Source organism: Neofelis nebulosa, chromosome 9 (assembly GCF_028018385.1).
Source record: "Neofelis nebulosa isolate mNeoNeb1 chromosome 9, mNeoNeb1.pri, whole genome shotgun sequence".
Lineage (NCBI taxonomy): Eukaryota > Metazoa > Chordata > Mammalia > Carnivora > Felidae > Neofelis > Neofelis nebulosa.
The window spans coordinates 77344355-77358237 of record NC_080790.1 but is presented as its reverse complement, the minus strand read 5'-3'; the positions used below and the strand labels follow the sequence as shown (position 1 = coordinate 77358237).

General features: G+C 39.6%; 1 protein-coding gene across 6 annotated transcripts in view; it reads left to right on the top strand.

The window, feature by feature from the left end:
• Positions 1-13883, top strand: part of PLEKHH2 (pleckstrin homology, MyTH4 and FERM domain containing H2) — a 114426-nt gene that overhangs the window by 44091 nt on the left and 56452 nt on the right. For all 6 annotated transcript variants that reach the window (XR_009248687.1, XR_009248688.1, XR_009248689.1 and 3 more), the window contains exons 7-14: positions 991-1176; positions 3602-4563; positions 7579-7654; positions 9120-9214; positions 9799-9943; positions 12988-13124; positions 13227-13337; positions 13495-13581. Coding sequence is in view for 3 of the 6 variants with exons in the window: in XM_058684274.1 (XP_058540257.1) it covers positions 991-1176; positions 3602-4563; positions 7579-7654; positions 9120-9214; positions 9799-9943; positions 12988-13124; positions 13227-13337; positions 13495-13581 (1799 nt within the window). In the remaining 3 variants the exon portion in view is untranslated. The remainder of the gene's footprint in view (positions 1-990; positions 1177-3601; positions 4564-7578; positions 7655-9119; positions 9215-9798; positions 9944-12987; positions 13125-13226; positions 13338-13494; positions 13582-13883) is intronic.

Below are 13883 nucleotides of genomic sequence, written 5' to 3'. Positions count from 1 at the left end.
AGAAGCAAACCGAAAACTAAGATAGCAAAAGTTATTACAGTGATCATGTGATATTTGCCCCAGTGATGATCTGAATTTCCTTTAGTTGTCTTGGCAACCGGATCACATTCCTTTTTTCCTCACCATTAGTAGCATTACTACCTAATCAAATTTTACCAGTTCTTGACTGCTATTTACCAGTACGTGACTTTGCAAGAAGCAAAAACCTCTACTTGTTTACAATCTATTTTTTATTTGTTTGTGTTTTTGTTTGAGAACTTTTTTTTTTTTTGAAGTTTTCTTATGTTTATTTTTGAGAGAGAGAGAGAGACAGAGCATGAGCTGGGAAGGGGCAGAGAGAGGGAGACACAGAATCTGAAGCAGGCTCCCGGCTCCGAGCTGTCAGCACAGAGCCCAGTGCGGGGCTCGAACGCACAAACTGTGAGTTCATGACCCGAGCCGAAGTCGGCTGCTCAACCGACTGAGCCACCCAGGCGCCCCTATTTGAGAACTACTTTTAAAGGGATTCAGGGGCGCCTGGGTGGCGCAGTCGGTTAAGCGTCCGACTTCAGCCAGGTCACGATCTCGCGGTCCGTGAGTTCGAGCCCCGCGTCGGGCTCTGGGCTGACGGCTCGGAGCCTGGAGCCTGTTTCCGATTCTGTGTCTCCCTCTCTCTCTGCCCCTCCCCCGTTCATGCTCTGCCTCTCTCTGTCCCAAAAATAAATAAAAAACGTTGAAAAAAAAAAATTAAAAAAAAAAAAAATGGATTCAATATTTTTCTCTCTGCAGTTAAAAAATATTTAGAACATTCAAAGTATATAAACAGATTTAAACATTAGCATGTGATGCCAGACATTGACGTTTCCATGTTACTGTACATAAATTAAGATGAACTGCAGGCTTTTTTCTGGTATAAAGAGTAAGTTGTCCAGATCTTATATGCTTTGGTTCTGTGTTTAATAAACTATTGTAAAAAAATTCCAATCTTGATTTTGATTAATGATCTTGCAGAAGTTCAGGGGAAGAAGTCATCCATTGTCTCTACACCAAAGCTCTCGGAAGGCCAGCGCCTAAGCAGTTTGACCTTTGGGTGCTTTTTATCCCGAGCAAGGAGTCCTCCTCAAGTAGTAAAATCTGTGGAAATGAGCAAGATATCATCCAAAGAACCTGACTTCACTGAGGGAAAAGACATAGAAGGTATTTATGGATTAGAAGAATCTACTTTGACATTTTTTAAAATTTGTTTTAATGTTTATTTATTTTTGAGAAAGAGACAGAGTGTGAGTGGGAAAGGGGCAAAGAGAGGGAGACACAGAATCCAAAGCAGGGTCCAGGCTCTGAGCTGTCAGCACAGAGCCCGACGTGGGGCCTGAACTCACGAACCGTGAGATCATGACCTGAGCCGAAGTTGGATGCTCAACAAACTGAGCCACCCAAGTGCCCCTACTTTGACATTTTTTAAAAAGAAAAAATAGTTTGTTAAGACTCATCCAAATATAGATTGATTTTCCTTGGTTTTTTTTTTTTCTTGACAAGTTGATGTTTTATGAAAATGTTTTTAAAGAGCAGTCCAGCCTTTAATCTGTATAGCTAGTTATCTTGTGTGTTGTTTTGAAAGTTTTTGCCAAGAATGCATAGGAGAAACTGATTTTCCTCTCTTGGTACTTTTTCCTGAAGTAGGTAGCAGTGATATTTAATTTTTTTTAAGGTTTTATTTATTTATTTTTGAGAGACAGAGACAATGTGAGCAGGGGAGGGGAAGAGAGAGAGAGAGAGAGAGAGAGAGAGAGAGAGAAGGAATCCCAAGTAGGCTCCCCACTGCCAGCACAGAGCCTGATGCGGACCTTGAACCCACAAAACCATGAGATCATGACCTGAGCCGAAACCAAGAGTCGGACGCTTAACCTACTGAGCCACCCAGGTGCCCCAGTAGCAGTGATATTTAAAATTAAAAAGTTCACCTTCACACCTATAAGGTACTTGTTTTCTCTGAGTTTCACATTAGAACAATGAACTTACTATTATTTACTTAAAACATTTTAAAATTACTTGATGTTAAATATAAAGTCAAATATGGCATAGTAAACTTATAAAGAAAAAGAACACCAGGGGACAATTCAGTGAGTGCTTTGATTTTCCCTTTCCCGTTTTGCTTCAAAGAGGAGAATACTTGCTTTGATTTTCCCTTTTCCGTTTTGCTTCAAAGAGGAAAATATTTGCATAGATGTTTTAAGTCCTGGACCTGTGTGCAGATTTCTACCCTTCTTTTGTTTGTAAAGCCCCTTTAAACTTTGCTCTGTTGTCAGCTGCTGGCTTTGCCACCTGTAGTGTGACTTTGCCCAAATATTTTAAAGGCTTGAATTTGCATCTGCTCACTTTTCAGTTCCTGCTTCCTTCCTCCAAAGGAGAAAAACTACAGCCCCAAAAGCTGTCTCTGTGCTTGGTTTTAAAATCCTGAAAACTGCATAATGTTTTTCCAGTCGGAGTTCTCCTTTGCTACTTGCCTTTCTGATGTTAGTTGCAATTTTCTTCTCTTTTTTGAGAAGTCATTTTAATTTCCCTTCTACTTTCTAATGGTCAGTTAAGCATAGCTCAGAACAGTGGGGGTTGCCTGTCCTGAAGCTCTTGTTCACATGCAAATTTAACAAATTGCCTGATGCCAAATCACAGAGTTTATTTGTTCAGCCTCTATTTCCTTGTTATTAAGGTCATATCTACGTTTAAAAGTTTCTCTTATACTCTTTTTTTTAATGTTTATTTATTTTTGAGAGAGCGCGAGAGAGGACGCGCACGCACAAGCAGGGGAAGGGCAAAAAGTGAGAGAGACAGGATCCGAATCGGGCTCTGTGCTGACAGCAGACAGCCCGATGTGGGGCTCCAACTCACGAACTGCAAGATCATGACCTGCAAAGTCAGTCGCTTAACCCACTGAGCCGCTGAGGCACCTCTTCTTACACTCTTGAACCTAAATTTTTAGCTCGCTGTTTATGAAGCCCCTGGTTCATTTCATTAATTATATGATAAACAAAAATAAGCCGTGTGGAAAGACATTGTTAAAAAACATCGTTTTTGTTGTAAAAACACATTTGTATATATGAATAAACCAAAAGTAGAGTGAGGAGGGCTTTTCTGTGTTTTTTCTTCATGGCTTTGCATATTTCATGTATGGAAGCCTGGGAACAAAGTTTGTTTGTTTTTTAAACTATAGCTTTGTATTTATTATGTTTAAATTTACTTATGATTTTGAAAATTTAGTTGAAAGAAGGCTGTCATTTGCTTTAAAACAGAATCAGTGGTATTCTTTGGTGGCTGCTTTTTTTTGATAGTCAGAGTTGCCCTGTTTCACATTTTGCTTCTTTCATTTTAAACCATTGTCGGTTTCCTTTTACCCAACGTGTTTCTTTGTAAAAAGGGGTTTAATTTTCATACTATTCTATTGAAGTGTTAGGACTCGTATTCTATATAGAGCTTACAGTTTTCAAAGTTGGGCTTCAACAAGACATACAACTAAAGGATAATGTAAATTAACCTTATTCATACGAAAATTCCACTTTTTATAGTGTAGGTACAGAGAGTTGACATTATTAAAGGCAACATGCCAATATGATGTATGCTTTTCTAGAAATGGAAGTTCCAGAAAAGTCAGGCGAGAACCAAATCCAGGAAAACAACCGGGGTCCGAGAACATTGCATCAAACCACTTGTGTCTCAGAACAGAATCGGAAAACAAGAACAAGCTTTGCAACAGATGGTGGCACGTCCCAGAATTCTGGGGCTCCAGGGAGTGACTGGAGTTCGGACGAGGAAGGTGGGAGCAAAGGAAGATCCAAGAGCAGGTACACGTCCACCCTTTCCAGTCACACGTCAGAGGAAGGCGTCCAGGGTAGCAGAATGGGCAGCGAGGCGTATCTGACAGCATCCGATGACAGCAGTTCCATATTTGAAGAAGAGACTTTTGGCATAAAGAGACCAGAGCATAAGAAGCTGTATTCTTGGCAACAGGAGGCACAGTGGAAAGCTCAGAATTGTCCCCTTGGAAAGGGAAATTCTGAATCAGATAAAAAGGAGCACGATAGTTCATCGGATGAACTGAATAAAAAATTTCAGTCTCAGAGACTGGATTATTCATCTTCGTCCAGCGAGGCCAATACACCAAGCCCTATTTTGACCCCGGCTTTGACTCCAAAGCATCCTAACTCACTTTCTGGAAAAGGAACACAATTAGTGCCTTCATCAAACCTGCCACCCCCGAAGTTAAGGATTCCTAATGTTTTCAGTATAAGTGTGGCACTAGCCAAAAGGCACTTAAGCCAGCCACAGTTAAGTTCTGATAGGATGTTTGGTACAAACAGAAATGCCATCAGCATGATCCGGCCGCTCAGACCTCAGGAAACAGATCTTGACCTAGTTGATGACGACGGTACAGAAATTTTAGAGAATATGGACACTAGTTGTGATGACGGATTGTTTTCCTATGACTCCCTGGAGTCCCCTTGCTCTGACGACCAAGAAAGCTGTGACTCAGCCAAGAAGCCGGCCTGCAGCAAACCACCAACTCCGCCCCTGCACCGGTTTCCCTCTTGGGTAAATGACATTGCCGTGTGCAACGCATGCATGCTGGCTTTTTCCTAAACCGGCGTTTACGTTTTACTTTCTTCTCCTATTTCTTTTCAGGTCCAGATTGTTCTGAAAAGTCTCGGTGTTCAGAGTACCATTTCCCTTTCTCTTTCCCTACTGAGTTCTGAGTCAATTGAGAAATAAGGGAAGGTGAAGACAGGCAGGAGATCAAAACATTACCTTTCTTACTGATAAAACTGATTTTAGAGAGTTGGTCGGCAAATGAGCTTTCCGATACTGAACTCAGAATTCGCTAGATTTATTCATCCAGTCCCAGGTAACCCTAGACCGCTAGATGTCTGTTCCTCTTGGGTAGCTTAAAGCCCAGAGAAAGAACAAATGGTGTTTCTTGCATGCCTTTACTTCTCAAGAGAAAGGAGCAAGGAGGGTGCTCGGCTCTGCCTGTCCAGTTTCTCCTTCTAAGCTTGCCAGTCGCATTAAGCCATCCCTTCTCCTTGGGAAGGAGAAATGAATGGTTGGAGAGGGACCCAGAGTGTTCAGTTACTAGAGTTCCCTGCACATGGAAGGAAACATCAGGGGTGGGGAAGAAGTGTTCCTCCTACCCGTGTGATACCTTGGACAAATTAGCAACCAGGACACCTAACTCTTATTGGTCATCAGTTTTTGTGCTTAATCATTTACTTGATTGGCTTTAAGAGAAATTTAATGTTACTCTTCACGAGCTTATAAATCTGTTGTTTTAATCAAAAGCATCTTCCTATGTATCTGGAGTAGATTGAAATTCCTTCCATTGAAACACTGACCATTAATACAATAGTTAGCCCATCAACTGTATGATTCTTTATAGGAATATCTACACATCACTCAATTAAAAAAATACTCTTATATTTGAAACAAACTGAAATTATCTGTTTTGTGGATTTAACATTTTCCTCACATATTGCCATAGTCTGGCCTCCAGAGAGAGAAGCGTCTGGGCTGCAGGATTTTTTTGGTTTGGGGGTCATCTTCTGTGATATTATTTTTTATTTAGAGATCCATGTGATTTTAAGCAAATGAAGGCAGCCATGTTTTCCTACTATAAATCCAGACCTTGAGATGTATCTGCTTTTACTTTCAAAAGAACATTTCATTGTGGTGTCCACATGAAACTGTCTGCAGTTCATTATTAAATTCTGGATAGCGCAAAAAAGTGGACGTTATTGGCATGTGAATCTCTGGAATTCCAATTATGTTATCCTTCAGGCAGTGAGGATTTGAAATTTTTGCTTCTTTTATTATGTTGAGATTTTCGGAGATTTAGGTTAGGCTTTTCAACTTCGTTTTTTTTGGCAAACCATTTTCCTACTCTTTTGCCTTTCTCTCTTCAATTTGTTCAATCCTGAAAAAGTAGTATTGCTTTTCAAAAGCCTTCTGGCAGGCTGGCCAAGTTTGAGATTTTATTTCAGCGTTTGTTAGGTATTTTCAGGTTTCAAGGAAAAGAGATGTATTCCAGTTGCCTCAATTTATGAGAGTGTATTTTAAGGATTTTTAAGAGTTTATTTGAAGGCATAGCCCATCCTTACCAAACTGGAATATCATTCAAAATACAGTAGTCACTCTAGTGGGAAAACATGTGATGTCGGCAGCACCGCTAATAGCCAACTCCTTAGAAACAGGTGACAGACACCCACTGCCCCTGGTCCAGTGTCTCAGCTTGTCCTGTCCCATCTGCGTGACTCTCCTTGTCCTCTACTGCTAACTCCTCTCCTCCACACTGTCATGCTTCCAGCTGCATCTCGTCTCCTGCTTATTGCCCTGTGTTTACATATCTTTCTGTTCCGCCAACTCTGCTGTTCTTCGCTGTGTGTATATCTCATTCTCAAGGAAACCACATCTGGTTCGTTCATTCAGCCACTCTCCAAACTAACGCGTCTCAGACAGTTAGGGATCTCATGCCTGTTACCTAGCAGGCCGCTGGCCAGTCCAGTCCCAAAGAGCACAGCCTTACTACCTACCCTGCCTTGATTCAGGCAACTGTGTCCAGGTTAGATGTGGTGCACAATTCAGGACACCGTGATTATCCATGAAGAACAACTTGGAATCCCTTTTCTCACAGAGTGCAGGGTGAATAACCTCTCCAGTACCCATTTCAGAGATTTCTCTCAAAGAAGAGAAAGCAAAATAATAACCTGCTTTTGGAATAAGATAATATGATAAATTCCATTGCCATTCTCAAATTCATTTATTATTTGGCCTCAGGTATTTATTTTTATTTTATTTTTTTAATTTTTATTTATTTTGAGAGGGAGACAGAGTGTGAGCAAGGGAGGAGCTGAGGGGAGGGAGACACAGAATCTGAAGCAGGCTCCAGGCCCTGAGCTGTCAGCACAGAGCCTGATGCGGGGCTCGAACTCACAAACTGTGAGGTGATGACCTCAGCCAAAGTCAGACGCCTGACCGACTGAGCCGCCCAGGCGCCCCGAGCCTCACGTATTTCTTGTACTTGATTGAAACGGACATTGAAATAAGAAGATGAAAACACTTAAAGCTACTCTGTGATTTCTGACTTGAAGATTTTTCTCTTTTCTTTCAGCATACTCTAGAATAGTAGAATATTAAAGGTAATATTCATGTACAGTCAATGATTATGAATGCTTTCTAACCTCATGTTGCAGCCGTTCAAGGTTTTCTGCGTTTTTTTCTTTAACCGTGTTTAGAATGGTAGAATACTAAACGTGGTGTTTATGTGCAACCAGTGACTATGAATAAGTTTTCTCTTACTTTTTTTCCTATCTCTTGAAAAGAATTCAAAATACCAAGCAAAAACTAGGGAACAAAGATAAATAATGGAATGACTAATGGATGGAAAACGTCTGCAGTGCTGTTCACGGTGGCATATTTGTGTTGGCACCGATGACAGTTTTATAATAATGCTCTGCTCTGGTGAATATTAAATGAAGAACAAATGAAAAACATGTGTATTGAAAGTAATCATTTCTTTGCTTTAAATATCCAGTTTAAATCTCTCTTTTACATTAGGAGAGCAGAATTTATGCTGTAGCCAAATCAGGTATTCGAATGTCTGAGGCCTTCAATATGGAGAATGTTAATAAAAGTAAGTGATTTTGCATGTTGCAATGTGGATGAACCTTGAGCACATAATGCTAAAGGAAATAAGCGAGTCATGAAAAGATAAATACTGTGTGATTCCACTTCTATGAGATCTCTGAAGTGGTCAAATTCATAGAAACAGGAACTGGAGGGGTGGTGACCCCAGGCTGGGTGGTGGTGGTGGGGGGGAATAGTTGCTTAATTGGCATAGACTTTCAGATTTGCAAGATACAAAAGTTCTGGAGACTTGCTTCATAACAATGTGACTATAATTAACACTAACCGAACCATACACTTAAAAACAGTTAAAGTGGTCAATTTTATGTTGTGTTTTTTACTGCAATAAAACATGTTTAAACAAATAAGTGATTTTATATTGCCATTTCACTAACCAAGAATTGCCTAAATGTTTGAAGCCATTGGAGCAGATAGAATTATGTATTTCAGGAAATGATTTCTAAGGTTGCTGATTTACATTTTAAATTGCAATTTATTGTTACCCAATATAGGGGCACATATATGTTCAATTCTGATGCAGAAAGTACCTCTTTTTGCTTTTTATTTAAAAGAGGGTAAAGCAAAGAAACTGAGTTTCAGCTGTTTAAAATTATAAAAATATCAGTCTCTATGTCCTTTTTTCCAGAGTTTAAAACTCACTCTCCCGTTCCTTTCCTTTCCTTTCCTTTCCTTTCCTTTCCTTTCCTTTCCTTTCCTTTCCTTTCCTTTCCTTTCCTTTCCCATCCCTTCCCATCCCTTCCCCTTTTCTTTCTTTCTTTCTTTCTTTCTTTCTTTCTTTCTTTCTTTCTTTCTTTCTTTCTTTCTTTCTTTCCTTCAAAAAATTTTTAAAGAAGCAATGTATTCCCAGTATGAAAAGTAAAACCGAACAACAGAAAACTGTATGGAATAAAAAGAGAAGTTTTCCTGTGGTTCTTTCCACTAGCTCCCTCCCTTTCCTACTACTGATCCATATCTTAGAGGCAACCATTGATGTTCTATTTCTTCTCAGCAATGTTCTGTTATTACCATTCAGGAAATTATATTCCTAAACTTTCAACATGAGGTTCACCTGATAAAAGCTTAAGCATGATGATGTTTTAACACCATGTCAGTAACAGGGCTATGAATAATTGGAGAATATCTTCATAGGGTACTGCTCACTGAATCAGCAGATGTTTGTGCTATTTCTGCCCAGCCTGACCTGCATAGAAATGCCTGCCAAAGAAATAAAAGCTATGATCCTCACTCTCAAAGAGCATCCAGTCTAGTTGGGGAAGTAACATACATGAGGAAATAATGAACCATGCAAGAGAGTATATCCTTACAGCAGACTATGTGAGAACAGTCGTGTGTTAATCCAGCTTCTCTTTAATTGGAACTTTTGCTAGCTCACATTCATAAGAAATAGACCTAAGTGCTAGAGAGAAGTTTCTTGTTTTTTGTTTTTTAAATCACTTTGTCTTATCTTTCAGATTCTGCCCCTCTGCTCTCCTATACCACATCAGGACTCTATACCTCTCTGATATACAAGAATATGACAACCCCAGTGTATACAACTTTGAAGGGGGTAAGTCATTATTGTTACTGCTAAACATGTGGTTCTCTTCATGGTGGATCGAGAAAACTGTTTATTTAAGCTCCAGATTCCATTCTTGACATTTTACACAGACTCTCCCTTTATAGGGAGTTTTAGACACTCACTCTAATATATCATAAAAAGAGAAGAAATGGAAAGATCCGGAGGAGATATTTATGCTTCTCAGAGTATTAGAGGTCTGGGCTCATTTTTGTTACACCCCGTGTGATTTTCCACCTCCTCCACGGTGGTTAATTGTTTAAAGGAAATACCACTATTAATGATGTAGGGAAAATTCCTAATTTGGCAAGATTTTTTTGTCACTGCCAGGGTTCCCTCCTCCTTGCTTGAAGTACCTAATTAAAATAAGTATTTTCAACTATTAACAGCCTATGTTTCCAGGAATCTTTTATATTTGACGAATGCCTTGCTAATTTGGGATTTAACCACATGACTTTGATAATACCAAAAGATATTCTTGTATTCCCTTAAAAAATCTTATTTTGTGACTTCTGGTGAAACATTTTATATCTAAAAAGAGAGGGACACAGATAGGCCACTGTGCTTTTCTTTAGAAGGCAACCCAAATAAGCAGCAGCCCGTTCCTGGATGACTCCTCTGGGTCAGAGGAAGAAGATAGTTCCAGATCCAGCTCCCGGACTTCGGAGTCAGACACGCGCAATCGAAGCGGGCCAGGCAGCCCCAGAGCAATGAAACGAGGTGAGGGAAAATCTCAGGCACACAAGACAACTCCAAATAAATCAGGGTATTTAATTCAGGATATTCTGGAATTTCATCCACCTAATAGGACTTTTTAAAAAAGCCAAAGTACTTGCTTGAAACCAAAGTGAAAAGAGAATTAGCCAAGACTGAGATGCTTATATTCTTGTCCTAGTTCTCTTCTTAATTTTTTTTGTGATTCCATATAAGCCACATGATCTTTTTTTTTTTAACCTTATCCTATCTGTAAGAGAGAGATCACTTTATTATGGGAATAGAGTGAAATAATTGGCCAGAATGAGGTTTCTCTTTTATAGTTACCGTGTGGCATTTTGCATAATTTATGGGATAGACTTATTTCAGCTAAATTTGTTATGCTGCTAAATGGGAGAAAATACACCTAAAAATTTGGTGGTTAACCTGATATTAAGATGGAAACCAACAAAAACTTTACTTTGGGCATGTCTATGATTTTTAGTGGATTTTGAAGAACCTTTTGGCATAGGTAGAGGTTACAGAAAGAGATAATCACACTGAATGACACCTGAATTTTACAAAAGTAATGCAGCGTGCTCTGTTGGTTTTCAGATTATGTTCCACAGAACACTTAGGTAATCCCCAGCCCCTCAACTTCAACTGGAACTGCTCAGCTTCCATAGGTTTTATTAAGCTTCGGGGCTGTCATTGGTGTCTTTACTCCTCCTATCTTAGCTCCCAACAGCTGGTATTGGGTTACATCACACTTTTGCTCAAAACACTGCAAAGACCCATAATGGTTATAAGGTGTTACCTGACTCTTCTGTGCCTTTGATCTCATCTCCTTTCTCCTTCCTTACACCCTCTTGCCGTTCCTAGAACAGGCCAGGCATGCTTTTATTTCAGGACCTTCACACTGATTGTTTCCTTTACCTGCTTTTCTTCCCCCCAGATGTCTATAGGGCTAACTTGGGCGCATCCTACGGTGCTTTGCTCCAACGCTGCCTTCTCAGTGAGATCTACCCTGAGCACAGCATTCGAGTTGCAGTCCTTTGCTCTTCTCCATCTACTAACTCTTTCTATTCCCTCTAGTCTGCTCTATGTTTTATTTTTTCATAGCACTTACTGCCTGTTTTTTTTCTGTCTCTACCAACTAGAATCTATGTTCCATGAGGGCAGAGATTTTTCTGTTTTATTGTCTGCTCTCTCCCTAACACCTGGGGTAGTGCCTAGCACACTGGCCCTGGGGTCGGGCGCCCCAGATTAGCACTCCAGCATTGCTCCTGCCCAGCTGTTTGATTTGGGATAAATGTTTTAGTTTAATCTCTGGACCTTAGTCTCCTTACAGAACGAGGGCACCAATCAGGATGATCTCTGAGGTCCCTTATAAGTCTAAGTTTCTGTTATTCTATGAAATATAAAAGTATTGCTACTATAACAACTATTACTTGTCTTTGTCAAGTAGACAAGAATATTGATATGGTGACATTGTCCTAACAAGTCCCTTAAATGTTAATAAACACTTTGAAAAATTGCTAGATATTGCAATGAATAATGATGCAAATCTTTGATTTTATTTATTATATTCAAAATTTCCAATTGTATTGACCCTCCAGATGTGGCTTGCAACTTGCTAGTCATTTTCTGAAAAAGGCAAGTGAATTATTGTGACAATGTTCCCTTGAATTTTACTTTGTAGCTGCTGCCAAATGAAATAGTCTGTTTATATCGTTAAGCCTTATTGCTTCTTTTTTACAAAAGATTTTTAAAATTTATAAGCTAATAGTATTGGACTTTCATGAAAAACACTACTGAAATTGTGAAGTTCTTTTTAATGTGAATTACTTTAGAAGTGATTGCTGGGTGGCTCAGTCAGTTAAGCGTCCGACTCTTTTTTTTTTTTTTTTTAATTTTTTTTTTTTCAACGTTTTTTATTTATTTTGGGACAGAGAGAGACAGAGCATGAACGGGGGAGGGGCAGAGAGAGAGGGAGACACAGAATCGGAAACAGGCTCCAGGCTCCGAGCCATCAGCCCAGAGCCTGACGCGGGGCTCGAACTCACGGACCGCGAGATCGTGACCTGGCTGAGGTCGGACGCTTAACCGACTGCGCCACCCAGGCGCCCCTAAGCGTCCGACTCTTGATCTCGGCTCAAGTCATAGTCTCACAATTTGTGGGTTTGAGCCCTGTGTCAGGCTCAGCACTGACAGCATGGAGCCTGCTTGGAATTCTGTGTCTCCCTCTCTCTCTGCCCCTCCCCCACTGTTGCACATGCACACACCCTCTCTTTCTCAAAATAAACATTAAAAAGTAAAATAAATTGGGGCGCCTGGGTGGCGCAGTCCGTTAAGCGTCCGACTTCAGCCAGGTCACGATCTCGCGGTCCGTGAGTTCGAGCCCCGCGTCGGGCTCTGGGCTGATGGCTCGGAGCCTGGAGCCTGTTTCCGGTTCTGTGTCTCCCTCTCTCTCTGCCCCTCCCCCGTTCATGCTATGTCTCTCTCTGTCCCAAAAATAAATAAAAAACGTTGAAAAAAAAATTAAAAAAAAAAAAAAAAAAGTAAAATAAATTAAAAGTGATTTCAACAACTAAGTGGTTTAAAATGTGATTGTACAACTCTTGATAAACTGAAATCAAACATCTGCTTGCTTTATATAAGTCAATACGAAAATACACGTTTTTAATCTTTAATAAAAGACATATTAGTATCTTTGTGTGTATTTTATTATGTATATATATTGCACATAGTTTATGTATGTAAAATTAGCTGTGCTTGTGATCATACAAGAATATCATTTATATTCCTATTTATATATAAATATATAATTTATATATTTATATTTATATTCCTATTATTTATATTCCTTGGAGGTTTGCATGATAATCCTTACCCTCTAGTTCTGTTTTTTTGCTTTAAAAGTTCTTTATGGCAGAAGGTATGAGAATAAATATAGTCTAGGAGGGCTGATGATTTTGTGGAATACCTGTATTCCTTAGGAGAACTCACAGCTGGCATTTGGACCACCTGATTATTAAATATCGACCTAATTTATTTCTTTATTCATCTAGGTGTGTCTCTTTCTTCTGTGGCTTCTGAAAGTGACTATGCCATTCCCCCAGATGCTTACCCCACAGACACAGAATACTCACAGCCAGAGCAGAAGCTTCCTAAAACTTGCTCATCTTCCAGTGATAACGGGAAAAATGTAAACACTGATTCAGGTTTAAAAAAAAAAAAAAATCAATGAATGTTCTTAGTTTGAGCCTCTAAAATGAAATTTAAATTTTTAAAATTTCTTTTTAATTAGGAACCCCTGGAAAAATCTGGCTATTTATTAAAAATGAGTGGTAAAGTCAAGACTTGGAAGAGGAGGTGGTTCGTTCTCAAAGGTGGTGAATTACTTTACTATAAATCTCCGGTGAGTGGAAAGCACTTACCCTTTAGAACTGAATTCCTCAAACTGTAAATCAAGCTCCTGATATTCTTTCCTGTAATGCAATTAATTATACAAAGCATTTCTTACTATTACTATTACAGGCAGTCCCTTTACGTTTCGTTTTCTTCCTTTCCTACAGAGTGACGTAATTAGAAAACCCCAGGGCCATATTGAACTTAGCGCAACCTGCAGTATTTTAAGAGGAGGTAACAAACAAACAGTTCAGGTACTTTTTTTTTTTTTTTTTTTTTGCTTTTTCTTTTTTGTATCATGTAAAATTCAATTCTTGGTTATCCAAGCTAATAGGAGATTGGATGATTCAATGTTTCTTTTCTTTTTTTTTTTTTAGTGTTTATTTATTTTTGAGACAGAGAGAGACAGAGCATGAACGGGGGAGGGTCAGAGAGAGAAGGAGACACAGAATCCAAAGCAGGCTCCAGGCTCTGAGCTGTCAGCACAGAGCCTGACACGGGGCTCGAACTCACGGACCGTGAGATCGTGACCTGGCTGAAGTCGGACGCTTAACCG